Here is a 20,492-nt window from a genome sequence, read left to right as displayed (position 1 = left end):
GGGGTTACCTTGTCAAGCTTCTCTCCACAACCAGAAGGGCTAAAAACTTACTCATTTACTTCAGTGCAAGCTGAGATTCTCACCTAATCCTGTAACTCCAGGAGCTGGGGCTTTAAGGAAAACACCAAGTGTTGTGAGATAAAATTGCAAGAGTTGGCAATGCTGCTGGGCTGCTCACCCCTCCTCACCAAATCCTATCAGTGTGCCAGGGGTGGGGAGGTTAGACAGCACTTGAAAAGGAATGGCTGAAGCTCACAAGCTAGTGATCTCAGGTGAGACTGATTTCCAGGTGGTGTGGGGGATTGATGGCTATGATAAAATGTAGGGGTTTTTCCTTGAGTTCAAGCCAATGTCTGAACCCTCAGTACTCGAGTCACTCATTAATTCCTCTGCAGGGTCTCAGGCATTGTGAATCTTTAACCCAGCTGCACCTGTAACCAAATAACAGCAATTGTACAAGTGCACTCTATGATCTCACAGAGGATTTTATGATACAGTAACTCCTCACTTGTCCCAGTTAACATTGTTACATTGCTGATCAATTAAATAAAATGCTCATTTAAAGTTATAAGGGGGCATTGCACAATGTTGTCTGGCAGCTACCTGCTTTGTCCACTGCTTGCAGGAAGAGCAGCCCATTGGAGCTAGCTGGAGGAGGCTTGCTACCAGGGTGAACTGGCAGCCCCCCATCAGCTCCCCACTCCCATGAGTTCCCTGTACAGCAGCCACCCAGCAGGCTATCAATTGCCCAGCAGTTCAGCTGTCCCTCCCCCCACTGTCCTGTGCTGCTCCTGCCATCTGCCTTGGAGCTGCTCCCACAAGCCTCCTGCTTGCTGTGCAGGGGGGAGGGTGTTAATGTCAGGGTATACCCCTCTTATGCCTCCCCACCACTCCTTTATCTCATCTCCACAGAGCTGGGGGAGGGAACAGGATAGGGCTCAGGATGGAGGGAGCTTGCTGGCAGCAGCTGCTGTTTCAATGTGCTGATCTATCTAAAAAGGCAGTGTACTTAGAGAGAGGTCAACATACTTAAAGGGGCAATGCATGTGTCTCTCTCTCACATACATGGTGTGTATCTGTCTCTCTCTCTCTCACACACACACACACAGTGTGTGTGTCTCTCTCCATTCGTGCTGCCTTGTAGAGCGTGAGGCTACATTAACAACAATGGGTTAACTCTTGAGGTCTCAGTGGAGTGCTAGTTCATCATTTAGCAGCAAAGCATTCCCTGGGAAATATCCCACCCTCTGACTCCACCACCTCACCCAAGCTTCACAATCATCATTGCTGTGTACAGCATTAAATTGTTTGTTTAAAACATATACTGTGTATGCATGTGTGTGTGTGTTTATATATATATATATATATTTGTCTGGTGAAAAAAATTTCCTTGGAAACTTACCCCACCCCTATTTACATTAATTCGTATGGGGAAATTGGATTTGTTTAACATTGTTTTGTTTTAAGTAGTGTTTTTCAAGAATATAACTACAATATTATGCGAGGAGTTACTGTAGATGTTAGACAAATCTGCTGTATCATGTACTTTAGTCCCCTTTGGAGCAGGGGGCACCGCAGCATTAGCCCTCTAGCACAACTTTACCTTGAGACAGTTCAGGGGAAATCTCTCTGTTTCTCAGTGGAAATGCCTGCAAAACTATGAGCTATGTGAGAAATGCAGCCACAATCTTTATTCAATTAACAAAATACCAACAGGTTGTGGGAAAGAATTTCTTTCATTTTGTTTGTGACCAAGAGAACAGCACAACCAGTGCTCACAGGAAATAACCTCATGCCAGACGTGGACATAAACCTTAGGGAGGGTTCTGGAACCCAATTCCCAGAGCAGCAGACCTCTCAGCCTTTAGATCTTTGCATCACGTTGGCAAAACCCCTTTCTCTGACTGAGTGGCAACTATAAAATCCTTGGCAAACCAGCCACGCCCAGGGGCGAGCTGGCTGGAGAATGGCAAGCAGGCTTTGACAAGTTTGAATGTTCAGAGTTTTCTGACAGAAAAGCAAAAACTGACTATTTGGGGCTGTCCCTTTATCTTACTTCCCCTCACCTTACCGTGCCACTGGAGGAAAAAAGAGTGTGTGGGTGGGGGTGGAGTTAGAAAGGGAAGGAAACCAAACCTAAATATTTAAATTTTATTTCTGTTGAAAAGTTGTTTTATTTTAAAGAAAGGTTTGTTTTAGAAAAGAGGCCCAGCTTCTCAAAGGCCTGCAGGTTAGGAATCTAACTACTTTTGAGGATTTGGGCCAAAAGAGAGTTTTGAATGGCACATTCTAACCAAGTCTACTCTTGGGCCCTCTGAGGTGGTGCCTGAGACTCAGTTTCTTTCTTACGGGCAGGGCTGTTTACCAATGCACAGTGGGTTATGTGCTGCTGGGCCAGGATGGCCGCAGTCCCTCTCCTGAGTGTGTGGGGAAAGGACACGGCCACCAGCCTGCTGCTGTCGGAACAAAGCCAGACTCTTCTCTAGTGACGTTCCACCCCATTTGCTTCTGCACTGGGGCTGAACTGTTGGTTAGGCAGATGAAGGTGTTCCACCTGGGCAGTCCTGGCAGCTGCACTAGAAGTTGTCATAGCCATATTTGGTTTGAAGGCCAGGGGTGGAGTGGCTAGCTCTGCAGGGCAGCGTCCTTCTGGGACACCTGCTTTTAAATTCACTGTAAATGTCCTTTCAGAGGAAACACGCAGCTGTTAAGAGCATCAAGCTAGGGGGAAGGAAATGGCAGCTAGCTTGTATGGATGGCTAAATGATTGCAAGGCAAGGAGAAGAGACCAGGGTTGGTTAGAATATAAAGGGACAGGTGTTCTCTCCAGCTCTTAGCATCATGCTGCATCATGCCTGGTTCTGCCCATCCAGTTGGAAGCAGGATGCAGGCTCTGTATAACCGATTGCTTATTTCAGGCAGATCAGCCATTAGCTTTCTTTGCTGTCTTCATATAACCACACATTGCCTGCTTTTTCAAATGTGCTGAGCAGGCCCCAAAAGTCTTCAGAGGATAAGCCAGCCTGAGGATGCCCGGCCGTGCAGGGATCAAGGTTTTTGTCCCAGGAATAGTCAACAAAGAGTCTTGTGGCACCTTATAGACTAACAGACGTATTGGAGCACCCACGAAAGCTTATGCTCCAATACGTCTGTTAGTCTATAAGGTGCAACAGGACTCTTTGTTGCTTTTTACAGATCCAGATTAACACGGCTACACCTCTGATACTTGTCCTAGGAATTCTCTTCAGTTGATCTTGAGCGACCTTCTGGTCAGTTCTTGGAGAGGCCTGGCCTTAATGCAAATGAGTCTGGTGCTCCTTGGCTAATGCAGCCCGTCAGTATCCCTTTCCTGTAAGGTGCAGGCCAGACTGGCAATGACTTGATCTGTTCTGCTGTTCACCCACCAAGACGCTAGGGACTCAGGAGATGGCTACAGAGCCCACCAGCCGCTTCTGTGCTGGTCGGGTCCTTGTCCCATTCTGATGTCAACGGAATGCTGTGTACAGCCAGCAATTTATGTCGCATGGTGTGGTGATAGGGGTGTGGGCTCTAATAGAGTAAGGGACTGGACTGGATGGAGGCCAGGACTCCTTGGTCCTGTCCTTGCCTCTGCAGGTGTCCTTGGGTCAGTCTCAACCTCATTGTTCCACAGTTTATCCATGTGGTCTGATAAGACTAAATGGCACCGAAATCTGACCCAGAATCATGTCCAGCTCTCAGGACCCAATCCTGCTCTCTCTACTGAGGTCTGGCACCCATGGACATCACTGGGGATTCTGCCTGGGGAAGGCACTCAGGGCCCTCTTCTCTCCAGTTCAGAAAGTTGATTGCCTCTGTTACATGCTGACTTCCAATACACACTGATGGAGTTAGGCATTGACCTTGCTAAAGCAATGGGGATTATTGCAGTGAACATCCCAGGGGAGACCAGAGCTAGGCACTGCATGAACACACTGTGTGAGACAGTCCTGCCCCCAATCTAAACAGAGGTGGGTGGGAGAAAGAGAATTATGATCCCCATCAAAAGATGTGGGAACTGAGGCAAAGGGATGCTAGATGACATACTCAGGGTAAGGGGCTCTGGGCCACAGCTAGGAGCTGAACCCCATGCTCAGGCCAATGTCTTAGCTGCAAACTTATCCTTCCTCCCTTGTGCAATTTTTACTCCCTGATTACAGCTGCTTTGCTGCAGTGATGTGGGGATGATGTGAGAGACCCTGGGAGCTTTGGCCTCTGTGCAAAATGAAGAGAAAAGTGGGGTGGCTTCTACACTCTGGCTTTCAGTGAGGGAGATTTTCTCCCAATTCCCCAAAGCACAGACCTCCTTGCCAGGCCCTGTTGCTCCCAAAGGTCACAGCACCACCAGGCGAGAGCTTCCCCATGGGATAGGAGAAAACAGCCTGAGAGCAGGCACCTGATCACATGGCTGCAGCTGACAGCAACAGACAACTTTTGGCTCTGTGGTTTAAGCTGACTGAAAAGGGGAAATATAAGCACAAATGGTAACATTCAGGCTTGTCTCAGAGCGAGGCAAGAGGCATGTTTTGTGAAATTCTCTCCTGGGCCGTGCAAACTCTTTCTCTCTGCCTGAGCCTCGTCCCCTCTGTCTTGTACTTTGCCTGTGTGGCTTTGTGCTGACTGGGGTTTGGAAGGAATTAGCTAATGGCCTAATGCAGCCTAGTTTGTGGAGCTTGCCCCTTCCAAACCCTGATCTGCCCAAGGCCTATATCTGTCTGTGGGGCCTGGCATGGAATCTGTTTTCTCTCAGGATCCACTGGTGCAGTACTGCTTGCTTTAAAGCTACAGGGCTGGATTAATCCCTGGACTAACCTGCACTGATTTTACACCAGGGGGGAACTTTGGCCTACAATGTGTTGCTGTTGACTCCATCACTACCTTCTCCTAGGTAACTAACTGCACTTGCACATGCAGCAAGGAAAACATGTTGTGCACTAGACATGCTGCTATGTGGAAACAGAGCTGCCAGTGGCTGGGGACAAGAGGAAAATCCTCTGCTTTCTCCTGTTAAATCAGCTGTGCCCCAGACACAGAGTCCTTTCCATACAGTACTGTGAGGGCATGTGGCTTTGGAAATATCAGGAGTGTCACGTCTGCTCTGCCCTGGCTTTGCTGGAAGAGGGTGGGGGTTTAACAAAAACATCTTTTCTCCCAATTATTTTTCAGGCATTTGAGTTAAATAAATGTTAACGAAAACCAAAAGGATCTAAACACCCTGAATAAAATCACTTTCCTCCTTAATTAATCAGGTTTCACTTGCTTGATATCTGTGATGACATAATCCTAGTTCTCTAGTTGCACACAGAATCTGCCAGGTGGAACAGACTAGAAAATACCTGATTTTCTAATGTTAAAAAAATAAATAAAATAAATGGCAAGCTTAAAAGCTAAACAAAAATCCATCCAGGCCTATTGTTATGAAAGGGAGTGGGGGGGGGACAAATCCCCTTTGTTTTTTATTCCTAGGTGGGTCACTAAGTTCATTTGTGTCATCATTGCAGTTTACATTGTCGGCTTCATAAAGCCACTGAGCAACCCCATTGTTAGCAAGCTCAGCGGGGCGGTCAAAGACTCGACAGCATTTAGAGGTGACATCTCCAGATCAGAGGCGCACTGGTTTGGGAAGTTCCTGCTGCTTCTTGCCCATGTCCTGTGGATCGAGAGAGAGGGCTTCAGTCTCCAGGGCTATCAAGCCAGCGCCTTGCCCTAGCAATTCAGCAAACCATAAAGAAAACACCATTTATTTGTTAATGTTGGAGCAAGGAAACTCTCTGATGTACGAGACCAGAAAGAAGCCCATCTTCCTGGCAGCTTTATACACCAGCTGAGCTGCTCTGAGTCATCTGAGCTGGTTTGAGTGCCTCTTGGCTCCAGTAGCTTGTGGTTCATTTTGTGCTTCTCCACTTCTGCTTTCCCCAGGAAATAAGCACAGTAGCTAACCAAGTGATTCACAGTGGAAAGTTTAAAGAGCAGAGTGGGAGCTGTTGAACACTTTAAGATGCCTGGCAGGACAGCTGTGTCACAGACAAAAGAAGAAAAGCTGGTTATCCTGGATATAGCAACTGCTAGCACTGGAAGTCACTGAACCTGCATGCCCAGGTATGTCACCTGCTTTTCAGATTTGCTTTGGAATTGGAAGTGACGGGTTTACTGCTGTAGCAAAGCAGATGGCGTCTGTTGTACTGACCAAACACTTTGTTTTGATAGAGTCAGTTTCAAATGGCAGCGGCTTTTGTGAAAGTTCAACATGGTGTTGTGCTGTCGGGAGAGAGTGGAACTGCAGGAATACACACGAGTCTGTGTTCTTTATTCTAGGGACAGCAGAGGGATTATAGGTGCAGAATGTATCGGCAGCTGTTCTTAGCAGAGTTGTTTGATTTGCTGTAATTGCCTCCAACTCTCTCATACTTCTATTTTTGAGTGATTTATGTTGACCTGGCTTCCATTTTGCTCTTCTTGAGGGTCTCTCTCAGAGATTAGCTTTTATTGTTAGACTGCCTGTGGGTAACTAGCAGCGTCCAAAGTTCTACGTAGCATCAGGGAACAATATTTCACTGATGGCTGGACAGCACCTTATAAATGCAATTCCTCACTGCATTATCCCCCATGCTATTCTGACTGACCCCAACAGGGGTACCGGGTATATTAGTGGAGAATCTGACTTGACAAGGTGATTGCAAGCTTCTCCCCCTCCCTCCAGTGGAAATAACGAAAGCAGGTCAAACATTAACGTTCCATAACTATGCTTTTGTTGTGCACAGAAAGGCTGTTCAAAGCAAAGCAAACAGAGAAGCCCTTAAGAACCCGAGAAAGAATTAATGATTTGCCAAAATGCCGTATAGAAAGGCCTGCTTTGAAATAAAGGCAGCAAACCACCCACACAACTGAAATGTGTTCTAATAAGAAGAACACGTTGGGCCAAATTCAGTCTTGATTTAAATCTATTTACTTTAACGAAGTCACGCCTGTTCATGCTGTGTCTGAACTGAGCATGTTGTTATGTTAATCACATTGCGGCAGAAACCAAGGACCGTATCCTATGAAAAGACATCTGCCCTTCAGACAATGTACAACCCTCTCCAAATGTATCAGTATGTTTAATAGTCCATCTTCTCTTATTTTTGTTCAGGGAATACTTAGGGGCCCCAACCAAGCGCCCTGTTGTGCTAGGTGCTGTACAAACCCAGAAGAAGAGACAGGCCATGCCTCAAAGTGTTTACAGTCTAAAGAGACAAGACAAAGGGTGGGAGGGGAGCTGCACTTAGCAACCTTAACTAAGTTCTTAGTTTTTGTATAGCATATAGTCTGGGATCACACTGTAAATCTAGATGTTTTTAGATTTTTCTTGTGAAATATTATTCCCAGTTCAAACACTAGTTGCATGGTTGAAAGTTGTAAATAATGTATAAGATCAGTGGGAATTCAGGGAAGAGGAGCAAAGATGATTAGGAGACAGAAGAGATTTACTAAATGGAATGATAAAGAAAAGTAAATATGTTGCATTTGACCAACTGACAGTTATGAGGCAATAAGATGCCCTCTACAAGCATGGAAGGGCACAAGCAACCAGGTGGGAGAGGAGTCGTGGTGGATTCTCCGTCAGCGACAATTTTAAAATCAAGATTGCATGTTTTTCTACAAAATCTGCTCTAGGAATTATTTTGGGGAAATTCTCCTCTGGACTGTGTTATACAGGACTAAATGATCACAACGGTCCCTTCTGGCTTTGCAATCTGTTAATTTATATATTAATTGAGGGAGCTAAGAGTGAATAGACCTAGAGTGTATGGGATGAAATTAAGTAAAGGAAAATGTATACTGATTATCAGGAGACACTTTCAGTCAGTGAGATCTGTCAGGCAGTAGAATAATCTCTCAATGGAGCTGGTTGAAGCCTCGTCATTTGGGGCATTTAAAACTAGTCTCTGAGTATTCACTGGAGAACAGCGGTCCTTGCCTTGCTGGAGAGGAATGGAGTAGGGGACCCAAGAATGCTTCCAGCTTTGATTCAGTGACTTAGTTGTTTTTTATGCTTACCAGAACATTGGAGTTTTTTGTACAGTCAAAGCAGAGAACAGCTTATGGAGAGAGACCCAGGCTGCAGAGTTTGGAATCAAACTTCCCAGATGTTTTGATACAGCATCTTACTTTGGGACTTGTCTCCAACTGACTATTTTCTCATTTCGCAAGATCATTTGGTTGAATCTCTCGAGCTCTGAGCAGTCTAGTAGTTGGTAGACAGAATAGAACAGTGGACCAAAATGTGGTCTGGTGTGGGGATCGGTCCTGTGTAGGTACAACTTATTCTCGATAACGTGAACCACAAAAGAAGAGCTACACTATTTCAGCTAATGAGGCTTTTTGATTGTTTCTCATCGCCAGACCCCACTTTTCATTTGTCCCTTTTCAGTCAGAGAAGGCCCAGCCACTTTGCACTGTGATTTCAGACAGATGTCATTTAGAACAAAAGATAAAATTGTGCTAGTAAGTATCATTTCCCCTTTTTTTACTTGCTGCCACTTTCTGAATAACAGCAATGGGCCTTTTGTATGTTTTTACTTTCATGTCCCTTTGAAAAACACTATTGTATTTTAAAGAATCTTGTTCCAGGTCATCTTGGTATGTAAAAATGTTTCATAACTTGTCAAAACTAAAAAGAAAACAGTGCTTAATAACTAGATCCCCAGATACCATCATCAATGTTAAAGGTGGGCAATAGCACAAGCAAAAGGGGCCTCTTAAAACTGTTTACACCAGGGGCTTTCAACCTTTTTTCATTTGCGGACCCCTAAGACATTTTGAATAGCGGTGCGGGCCACTTCTGAAATCCGAGAAATAGTCTGCGGACCAGGGGTCCAGGTGAAAACCACTGGTTTAGTGATCTCAGATGCTAGCTCCGTGGTAGCAGATCTTTTAAACAGAATAATTATCTTTTAAGAGGACTAGAAAAGTCAAGAGATGCAGAGATTTTAAGCCCAGAAGGGACCACTACCAGGAGAAATATTTGTTCAACAGCAGTCAGCAGAAGAGTTGAGACTGAATTAGCTCAGTGTCTCTTGGCTTGAAGTTTAATGCATCTTCCCCCTAGACTATAGGTATCAGTAATGGGATAGGCTGTAGCCTCCAGTTTGAAGAGATGACATATACACCTAGATTTAGACATCAGTGGTTTCCAGGGGTGGCAGGTTTGTAGAAATTTTGGTGGTGCCCAGAACGCCCAGAGCCTGCCCCCCTAAAACTCCGCTCTCACCTGCCTAAGGCTCTGGGAGCGAGTTTGGGTGGGGGAAAGAGGTCTGGGGTGCAGGCCTTGGGCTGGGACAGGGGATTGGAGTGCAGGAGGGGTGCAGAGTCTGGGAGGGAGTTTGAGGTTGTGAGGGGGTATGTGGGAAAGGGGTCGGGGTGCAGGCTCTGGGAGGGGACGGGGAAGTGCGGCGCTTAGCTGGGGCTCCTAGGCAGGGTGGGCTGGGGGGCCTCTGCGTGCTGCTACCCCTAGGTACTGCCCGTCTAGCTTCCTATTGGCTGCAGGGATGCTTGAGGTGGGAGCAGTGCACGTGGACACAAACCCGACCCACCCTGCCCAGGGGCCTCAAAGAGGGGCCAGCAGCCACATGGAGCGAGCAGGCAGGAAGCTGCTCAGCTCTGTTGTGCTGCCGGTGGTGGGTGGGTGGTCCCAGGGCCGTTTTAAATCGCCCAGGGGATGCGCAGGAGGAGCGCCCAGGGACAGAAGGTGGGGCCGAGGGAGAGACCCAGCCTCAAACAGTGCAGGAGCCGGGCCCTGGGCCAGGAATATTCCTGGTGCCCAGGCACCATGGGCCCATAGATCGCACTGCCTATGGTGGTTTCCCTATAAAATTCTACTTCTCGGATGGAAAGAGTGAACTGTGTTCTAAGTGAAAGGGAATGTAACCAAGCCTGGGTTTTTTGGGTTGCATAATGATCTCAGTTTAGGGTATTTTCAGCCCTGATTAGGTACCTGCCACTAATACTTTTCTGTGTTTTCCTCTCTCTTTACTTAATTTTACGGGCTCAGAATGACAGAATCATAGACACTGGGGGCAATCCTTGCCCCAGTGAAGTCCCTGGTAAAACTCTCATTGACTTCAGAAGGTGGCACGATTTCACTCTAAGGGACCAATCCTTCAGTGCCATACTCATGTGAGTAGGCCTCATTTAAGCTGGGCTAATAAAAAAAATAGTTAAATAAATCATTAGTTAAAAAAAGAGACAGTTCATAAATTTGTCAATTATCAAATAATTTTGTCTGTTTCTGGATCTGCCACTGGCCTACGTCACTTGACCACCCTGTGCCTCAGTTTCTCCATCTAGAAAATGGGGACAATGATACTGACCTGCATTGTAAAGTGCTTTGATGTCTACTGATGAAAAGTGTCACATGAAAGGTAGATAGGCTTATTATTATCATTGGACCATCTTTGGTCTTTACTCATGGAAGTGATCCTGCCGAGTTGCATTGGACTATACTATGTTACTCACCTGAATAAGCATTTGTTGGATCCAGCCAAACAGGCAGAAAAATATTTAAATCCAGTGTTCTTCCTGCTGGCAATAACTGGCTTTCAGCTTTTGCAGTGCCACCCCCAAGATAGTGAGACTACTGTTATGAAGAAGGGATGCCCTTTGGACTTGTTGCAAAGGGGAAGGGCTACCTCCTTGACAACAACTGGCTCTGAACACACTTTTCATTAGCCCCCTTGAAAAGTCAAGACTCTTCTGAGGCAATACGTATCTCAAAAGTGGGCTGAGCCAAGCAATGTTATCTTACCAGAGCCAAAAATAAAGCATGACAAATGCTGCGCCTACTCAGTCATAGGGCACGTGGTCTTCCTGTCTGTCTTCTGCAGTGCTGTCATTGCACACGTTCTGCCTATGTCATGGTGTTGTCTTAATTAATTACTTATTTTTTTAAAAAACTGGATACTGGTGACAAGTGCCAGATCAACAGCCTTGGAGACTGACGTCTCCTGATTATTCACAGTGGTGAAGCAAGCTTCCCCTCTGGTGCCTGGCCTACAGCCCTGACTCAAAGGTACAGAACTAACCCCATAGTTCTGTCTCCATGTCCATTTCCCCCTTGCCTTCCTGCTGTGACTTCTAGCAAAGAGTATTGACTAGGGTTATGACCACCGATTTGTTCCACATGGGCCACTGAACAGCCATGAAATGGTAAAAATATCCCCATCACTGGAGCCCTGGACTACTGCGTGAGAACCAGGGACTGAAACCGACCAGATTGGTTTCAGTGCCCAAGCTAGGCAAAGTGCCAATAGTCAACAAGCAGCATACGTGCTGGAAAGCAAATGAGCATGAAGCTTTAATTATTTAATCTGGCTGTGGTGAGGGAATTTAAGATATGTTTAGTAGAGATGGCTTGGGATTTTCTCTCAAAATATTTTTTCAACAGAAAATAAAGTTTCAGGAGAACAAATTGAAATTTTCCAGCAGAAATGTTTTCTTTTTGGAAAATCAAAATAAACTATTTTGTATCATCCCCAACATATTGATGTTGACTATTTCATTTTGGGTCAATTCAACATTAATCTCCTATGTTCTTCATGTCCCATATTATCCATTAGACTATGGGCTCCTTGGTTGCACTACATCTCCCAGGGTGCATTATGGTCTTCTCTCTGGTTGAACTGCTGTGGTGCATCATGGAAGTTGTGAGACCAGTAGGCATCATGCGAAATGTTGTTTGGCTCGAAAACACAGCCCATAAAGAAGAACGGGGGCATGAGCCACCAAAAACTACAACTCCCATAAGGCACCAGGGCCCTCGGGGAAAGCAGATTCATATCCAGCCAACCTGAAAGTAAGTGTTTCAATTTGGTTCACAAACCGGAACAAAATATGTTGATTCCGAAATGTCAAAATGTTTCCTCTATTTGGAACTATTGAAATGAAATCTTCTGATGTTTCTGAATCAAAATTTTTCAGAACTTTATTACATTAAACTTTTTGATATTTTGACTTTTTGTCCCAAATTGGGATAAAAACAAATGCTGAAATATTGTAACTTCTCATGGAAATTTTTCCAATTTTTCCAAATTCATTTACTCTTTACAGCATTGCCAATTTTCATGATTTTGTTGTGAATCTCATGATATTTGGTGTTTAAGTTAAAGTCCCAGCTCTGAGAATCTTGTGAATATATCAAGTATCAGAGGGTAGCCGTGTTAGTCTAGATCTGTAAAAGCAGCAAAGAATCCTGTGGCACCTTATAGACTAACAGACGTTTTGGAGCATGAGCTTTCGTGGGTGAATACCCACTTCCTCAGATGCATGTCATCTGAGGAAGTGGGTATTCACCCACGAAAGCTCATGCTCCAAAACGTCTGTTAGTCTATAAGGTGCCACAGGATTCTTTGCTGCTTTTGTGAATATATGAAAATCTCAACTTTCATTTAAAAAAAAAATTTCTAGCCCTCAGTGTTGATGAGAAAAGCTTGGAAATGTGACACCCTATGGCTCAGAAAGTAGCAGGTAGCAAATAGAAAGAATGTCCAGTTTAGTATTTTCTTAAAATCTAATGATTTTTAAGCTAAGCTCATGATTTTGGGGGGCCATGAATTTTGAATGCTTGGGTTGGCTATATTGCCTTTAACATTTTTATTAACTATCTGGAATCAAGAGTAAGTAGCCCATGTAGGAAAAAAAACTTGTATTTCATATGCATAGGAAGTATGCCATTGTTTTTCTATATATTAACTTGTGTGTGGAGTGTAATGTTGTATTAAAGGGTCTGCTCTCATGTTAGTTCATGTACTAATAAATTGGGCATGTGAAGTGAGCCCTTACGTTCAACTCCATGGCATTTCTCTGGCTGTCTAGTGGTAATTTTTTGAAAAATGCATCTGATTAATTCCAAAATTCCAGGGAATGATCTAGGTGTCAGTGGGCAGAACCTTATTGATGTGGGTGAGAATTGGAAAACCCTGATTTCCTCTATCTAAGTGTTGTGACTGGATACGCGAGTGAGGCAGTGACCTCACAGGGGCCTGTGGCAGGGAGCAGACATTCTGGATATAAGGACGAGGCAGTGACTTCAGGGTGAGAACAAGTTTAGGGCACCATAGAGCTTCCCCTGCCTGCAGCACCAAAAGGGCACTCCGTGAGCCTAAGTTTAGTGGAAATCAGGCTATTGGAATACTCACTCCCCTACTTTGGCCAGTTCCCCCCACACTGAGCCACTCACCCCGACTCTGGCCTGCAGGGGCATGAGCTAGCCCTAGTGGTGGCAAGTTTCTGACTGTTGCCTGTGTGGGCTGAGCTATCCATTCAAAGGGTGCTATCCTCTAGTGATAATACCTCACTTTTAATCCATAGATATCAGTGTTTTACAAAGCAGGTTAACATCTTCATCCCCATTTTACAAATGGGGAAACTGGGGCACAGAGTGGGGATGCAATTTGCCCAAGGTTATCCAGTGGGCCAGTGGCAAAGCCTAGGTCTCACGAGTCCTAACCTAGTACTCGATCTGTTTTCTCTGTCCAAGAGGTAAAGCCTATGCTAGTTCTATAGCATTTGCGTGTTGCGCTTGTGAGGGTTGTTCTCAGCAATGAGTAGAGAGCTTAGATGTAACAATTAAATGATTGTAAGGAAAGATAGTAGAAAATAGTAACTGGAACCTGCTGTCTTCAGCAGTCTGCAGTTCCCTGATTTCCCCCCAATGCCACCTTTCAAGGCAGAGGCAGGACAGCCTGGTATTATGCATTCCCGCGGCCCAGCCTGAATTGCGTGCGGTTGGCTGAGCTGCAGTTGCACCTGGTGGTCACTAGAGGCAACTATGCTGCATAGTGTTAAGTGGCTGCCAGCGTGGAACCTGCCCCAAGGAGGAAGTGGTGATGATGGCAAATGGAATAGACAGGGAGTGAGGTGGGCAGAGGAGTGTGTGTGTGTAACTTGGCTGAATGAGGAGGAAGAGGCTGGAGGGGAACAGAGGCAGAGAAGCACAGAAAAGGGGGGTGGCAGGCCATGACTGAGTGGGGGGTGGAGGTGGGGGACACAGAATAAGGGAGCTGCTCCAAGCTGAGCTGCCAGCCACTGTCCTTCACCAGTGATCAATATGCAAAGCTATGCCAATCATCTCATTACACATGGCAGCTCCAAGGAGGACAACCGCATTCAGCAATGCACTGAAGCAGGCACTTCACTTTAAGCACATGAGCAGTCCCACTGACATGCTTACGTGCTTTTCCGGCTCGGGGCTGGAGCACTCCACATCCTTCAGGATCGAGCCCAAATGGCCAGGAAGTGGAGAGCAAGTTACTGCTGAGCTGACGGGGATATGGCTGCAAGAAAGAGGCACTGGGTGAAATCCTGGCCCCAACTGAAGTCTATCAGAAGTTTGCCATTGACTTCATTGGGGCCAGGACTTCACCTCATGTGATTTGGTGATTCAAGACCAGCGCGATCATGTCTTGGAGCAGGGAGGCCTCTCTACATGGGTCCTGTGAGACTGCATATAAATTCTGCATCTCGTTTGGAGCATGCTGATACCCAACAGATGTGTACAAGTGAAAGGGATTAATAGAAGAGCAAGAAAAATAACTGTGGAGTTTGGGGGGCTGATTAGCCTTTCTAACTGGTGTGATAGACCCAGGCCAGTTGGAAACAGCAGAGTAGTAGAAGGAGATATACTGGCCACTGGATATGCAGTTTTCTGTTCCCTGAGTGACCAGAGCAGGGGCTGCTCCAGGCTAATGAGCACACCTGACTCCAATTAACCTACTAAGAGTCAGGTGAGGCTATTAAGCACCTGAATCTAATTAGGGCCCCCCTGATGCTATAAAAGGGCTCACTCCAGTCAGCTCAGAGGGAGCTCGAGGAGAGGAAGTGTGTGCAAGAAAGTGGGAGCAAGAGGCGTGCAGGAAGCTGAGTGTGAGTAGGTATAGTGTTGGAGGACTGAGAAGTACAAGCGTTATCAGACATCAGGCAGAAGGTCCGGTGGTGACAAAGAAGGTGTTGGGAGGAGGCCATGGGGAAGAAGCCCAGGGAGTTGTAGCTGTCGTGTAACTGTACCAGGGGGCACTCTAGACAGCTGCAGTCCACAGGGCCTGGGTTCCCCCCAAACCTCCCAACTCCTGATCAAACTCAGGAGGAATTGACCTGGACTGTGGCTTCTACCAGAGGGGAAGTTCTCTGGGCTGTTTCCCGACCCACAGGGTGAATCTGTGAGGTAAGCAAATCTGCCAATAAGCGCAGGACCCATCAAGGTAGAGGAGGAACTTGGTCACACTGGGAAAGACTTAACTAACTAACTACAGTGATCTGTTGCTCAGCATCTTCTGAGTGTTGAGACTGTTTCTGGGTGTTGCATCTTTAATGGGCTGAAACTGCCATTTGGTGAGACAGCAAGTGCAGCATGTTACAAGTGAAACCCACACGATGTGGTCTCTCCTGGAGAATTTATTCTGGTGGCTGCCCTTAGTCTGAAAAAAAAGCTACTGAGACTGAGTCTAGCTGTTTTCCTTGTGCAAAAAGCAGTCAATCTGCTCTTCATGGAAAATCCTACAAGAAAATAACTAAGGTTTCCAAGTTTAGTTGAACATATTCCTGGAGGTTTCATTGCATAACATAACCTTTAATTCCTGGGAACTCCAGGACAATCCTGGAGGGTTGGCAACTCTAAAATAACCCTTGTTTTTAAACTCAGGTCTATTTGGCCACGGCATGGACCCAGCAGAGGAGCTCCTGAAGCAGCAGGGGGATTTCCTGGACAAGACGGGGCAGAAGACAGGACCTGATAATGATGTGGAAGCCCCGGCGCAGCCCGAGGCCAGTGGGGAGGGACAGCACCATTCCCCCTCTCTCCAGTGGGAGACGCTAGCCAAGCAGTTTCTGGAGTATGAGCAGGCATCTCCTTATCTCATCCCTGAAGAGCAGCAGAGGAGGCTTCTGGGCTTCCTTCCCCTCTTCCTAAAGGTTTGCTCTTCTGCTATCTTAGGGGCTTGGCTAGAGGCTTTACCCCTAATTCTCTGTTGCCCTGCACCAAGCGTGGTCGTCATTTACACTGTGGGTGGGCGTATGCTTTGTATGCCATGGGGTCTGTTCTGTAGCTCCCTCGTGGGGTGCTTTTGTCCTTCAGCCACCCTTCTAACAGCCCCTGCAGTGTGTGTGATTACCCTGGGGAGCTGTGCTTTGTGGGACTGGGCGAATGGAAGCAAAGGATCTGCCAGTGGATGGGCACGTTTCAAAGCCGGGTTGGGACTGGTGTAGCATGGGAAGGGTTAGAACAGCGGTGCCCCTTGTTAAGAAAGGATGCGGATCAGGTCTGGGTACAGGTTAGGCTGGGATGGGCAAGCTGTTTGGTTTATGCAACCTGATGAATAGAAAGCACAGAGTAAATGATATCCAGATCGAATTCTTGGAATAATAATACCTAGCTCTTGCAAAGCCCTGTTCATTGGTAGATCTCAAGGCCCTTTGCAAAGGAAGCAAAGGGTACACTTCTACATGAAAGCCAGTTAACAGTAACAATCATGCTGTTGATGGTCCACGTGTCTGTTGCAATATGTACTTTGTGCTCTGAGCCATTTTACAGAAGGTGAAACTGAGGTACAGAGAGGTGATGTGACTTGCCCAGGGTCACCCAGGAGGCCATTGGCAGAAATAGGAACAGACCCTGGATCTCCTGAATCCCAATCAAGTGCTCTAACCACTAGGATGTACTGCCATTTCCTACAGACACTTTCCCCCGAGCTCCTATTTGCAAGAGGCTTCAGGTGTGTGATTGATTAGTCACTGCTCCCCAACTAGTCAAGGCAATCTTCCACAACAGGAGTGGGGGGAGGCAGGAACCATAGGTCTGGACTGTTCATAGCTTTTGCATAGCTGCACAGATTGCTGTATGCAGATTGCTCCCCCCCCGGGGGCCAAATGGCCCCAAAGGAGTTGGGAAAATCACCATAGTGCATAGTGCACCATGTGTGCTGGGAGGCACAAAATCAATTACATCTGGCAAGGGACATAAAAGGCAATAAAAAAAGCTTCTTTAAATGCCTTGGGAGCAAGAGAAAAGGAAGGAAAGTGTAGGTCCCTTACTTAGTGAGGAAGGAGAGCTAATAACTTATGACATCAAGAATGCTGTGGGGTTTAGTGCCTATTTTGTTTCAGTCTTCACTAAAAAGTTGAATGGTGATAGATTACTTCTGAGTAGCTATATTCAATAACTCTGGGAGGATGGGTGAGGTCATACTGCCCGTCTTTAAAAAGTGGACATAGGAATTATAGACCAGTCAGCCTACCTTTGATACCAGGAAAGATACAGGGACAAATTATTAAACAATCTAGGGGATAAGGTTGTAAGGAATAGCCAGCATGGATTTGCTAAGAAAAAATTGCACTAAACCAACTTAACTTCCTGTTTGATGGGGTTACTGGCCTAGTGGATGGGGGAAGCAGAAGATGTGATATATCTTCATTTCTTATTAAGACTTGTGATACAATCCCCCATAACATTCTCAAGGAAATGTGGTCTAGATGAAATTGCTATAAGGTGGGTGCACAGCTGGTTGAGAGAACATATTCAAACAGTAGTTATCAATGGTTTACTGTCAGACTGGGAGGCTGTATTTAATGGGGTGCCTCAGGGGTCGGTCCTGGGTCCGGTATTATTAAATAGTTTTGTTAATCCAGTTGGATAATGGGAGTATGTTTATAAAATTTACAGATGACACCAAGCTTGGAGGGGTTGCAAGCACTTTGGAGGACAGAATTGGAATTCAAAACCACCTTGACAAATTAGAGAATTGGTCTGAAATCAACAAGATGAAATTCAATAAAGACAAGTGCAAAGTACTTCATTTAGGAAGGAAAAATCAAATGAACAACTACAAAATGGGGAATAACTGTCTAGGTGGCAGTACTGCTGAAAAGGAGCTGGGGCTTCTAATGCATCAAAAATGAAATGTGAGTCAACAATATGATGCAGCTGTGAAAAAGGCTAATATCACTCTGGGATGTATTAACTAACAGGAGTGCTGTATGTGAGACACAGGAGGTAATTGTCCTGTTTCACTCAGCATTGGTCCCTGCTGGAGTGCTGTGTCCAGTTCTGGGTGCCACCTTTTAGGAAAGATGTGGACAAATTGGAGAGTCCAGAGGAGAGCGACACAAATGATAGAAGGTTTAGAAAACCTAACATGTAGAGAGAAGTTAAAAAAATTGGCCGTATTTAGTCCCAAGAAAAGAAGACTCTGGGAGGGACCTGACAAGTTTTCAAACATGTTAAGGGCTGTTATAAAGCGGACGGGCTTAATCTGCAGCAAGGGAGTTTTAGGTTAATATTAAAAAGTTTTTCCTAACTCTAAGGGTAGTTGAGCTCTGGAACAGGCTTCCAAGGAAACCCTGGAGTCCCCATCATTGGAGGTTGTTAAGAACAGGCTGGACAAACACTTCTAAGGGATGGTCCCAGTTTATTTGGCCCTGCCTCTGCGAACGGGCCTGGACTTGATAACTTTTTGGGTCCCTTCCAGCTCTGCGTTGCTCTGATTCTGTGCTCTGGGAAGGACTGTGAAATCCACACCTAAGCTACCCCATATCCAGGTCTGGCCATCCCCTAACTCAGGCCTGTGCCTGCCAGGTATAACATGGCCCATGACAGATAATAAATAATATCCTTTGCAGTCCATGTTTTCAGAGAAATAGTCGCTTGTGATAAAATCCGTGACTCTTTTGTGTTTGGTCGGTATTTCACCAGTAAAATGGCAGCCGTCTGAACTCTCAGGAACAGTGAATGATCTGCCCCAATGAATGAATGAGCAAACACTTTGTGTTCACCCATCACTCCTTTTTTGTACTGCTTAACCAGCCAACGGCCCGTCTGGTCCTAAGCGTTTTAAACCGGAGGCTTCGCCCACTGTGCCCGTGTGTAGCACAAAGACCTGTTTAATGTTCTATCAGGTGAAAGGCGAAGGCCTCACTGAGCTGCCCCTTTCTCCTTCCCCTGGGGATTTGTTCACATACAAGCGTGACTGTCCCAAGTTCAGGAACCTGCCCTCCTTCTGCCTACAACAGACTTTGTATTTGTGGGGGGAAACCCTTACCCCTCTGAGTGAATGGCAAAATTCTGACTGACTTCAAGGGGACCAGCATTTCAGCCTTGACCTTTAAAAGACACTCTGCTTTGACTCAGGCACTTATCAGCTTGGCTGGTTTCTGTTGGCAGGGCCCATGTGCTTTTTAAACACATTAGAGCAGGGATGGCCAACGTGAGCCTGAGAGAGAGCCAGAATTTACCTATGTACGTTGTCAAAGAGGCACAGTAATGTAAGCAGCCCCCACATCAGCTCCCCCAACCTGCTCCCGGCACCTCCCACCCACCGGTAACCCCGCCAATCAGCGCCTCCCCCTTCCTCCCTGCACTTCCCAATCAGCTGTTTTGTGGCATGCAGCAGGCTCTGGTGGTGTGGGGGAGGAGCCAGGGCATGGCAGACTTAGGGGAGGGGGCAGGAAGGGGTGGAGTGGGGACAGGGCCTGTGGTAGAGCCCAGGATTGAGCAGTGAGCACTCCTTGGCACAATGGAAATTTGGCACCTGTAGCTCCAGCCCCGAAGTCGGTGCCTATACAAGGAAACGCATATTAAGTTTTGAAGAGCCGCATGTGGCACAGGTTGGCCACCACTGCTTTAGAGACTGTGCCATGTCACTCCCCTCCCCATGCATTGCCTGGAACAGTGCAGCAGTGACACACAACCCCTGCAGAGGGCACAACCTCACCCTGAGTGTCTGTTCTCCCTTCGCTAGCAGTGCTTCTCTCCGGGTTCCCCCTTTGTGCTCCGACTGGACTAGGGGATGCCCACTCCTTAGGTAGGCTTGGCCAGCCACAGCCCCCAGTCGGTATCTGGCCTAGGCTGGCACACACCCAGGAATCCAGGTTTGTTAAGGGAAAGAGAAACTATCTCTGTTGGAAGAGAAAGGAATCAGAAGTGAAGCTTCTTTGGTTTCGCTGCTCTAGCCCCTGAGCTAGCTAGATTAATGCTTGCATGGGTACGTCTACGCTGGCTGCAATTGCACCTCATGACTGCAGTGTAGACATACCCCTAGAGGCAGGCTGGTGAGGCAGCAGAGTTGTCATAAACAGATAGCTAAGAGTTAATGTCTCTTTCACCTGTAAAGGGTTAACAAACAGTGACCTGCAACACCTGACCAGAGGACCAATCAGGAGACAAGATACTTTCAAACCTCGGTGGAGGGAAACCTTTGTTTGTGTTTTTGGGTTTGGCTTTGTTCTCTCTGATTCCTGGAAGGGACTAGACATGCAACCAGGTTTCTTTCCAATATCCCTGCTACAGTCTCTTATATATGCAGAATAGTAAGTATTTAGTAAGGAAGGCGGTTATAGTCTTTTAATTGTTTTTTTCCTTTATTTGCAAATGTGTATCTGGCTGGTAGAGTTCTAATGTGTATTTGGCTGAAAGTATTTTAAATTGTATTTCTGTTGGAGGAGGCTTTTTC

General features: G+C 46.3%; 1 protein-coding gene across 1 annotated transcript in view; it reads left to right on the top strand.

The window, feature by feature from the left end:
* Window positions 1–5,928: 5,928 nt before the first annotated feature.
* Window positions 5,929–20,492, top strand: part of WDFY4 (WDFY family member 4) — a 255,320-nt gene continuing 240,756 nt past the window's right edge. The window contains 2 exon segments of the mRNA XM_030569859.1: window positions 5,929–6,117; window positions 15,692–15,960. Coding sequence (XP_030425719.1) covers window positions 15,709–15,960 — 252 coding nt within the window. The 5' untranslated portion in view covers window positions 5,929–6,117; window positions 15,692–15,708.

This window comes from Gopherus evgoodei, chromosome 7 (genome assembly GCF_007399415.2).
Source record: "Gopherus evgoodei ecotype Sinaloan lineage chromosome 7, rGopEvg1_v1.p, whole genome shotgun sequence".
In the NCBI taxonomy this organism is placed as follows: Eukaryota; Metazoa; Chordata; order Testudines; family Testudinidae; genus Gopherus; species Gopherus evgoodei.
The sequence above is the reverse complement of the archived record's forward strand: the minus strand, read 5'-3'. Positions and strand labels throughout refer to the sequence as shown.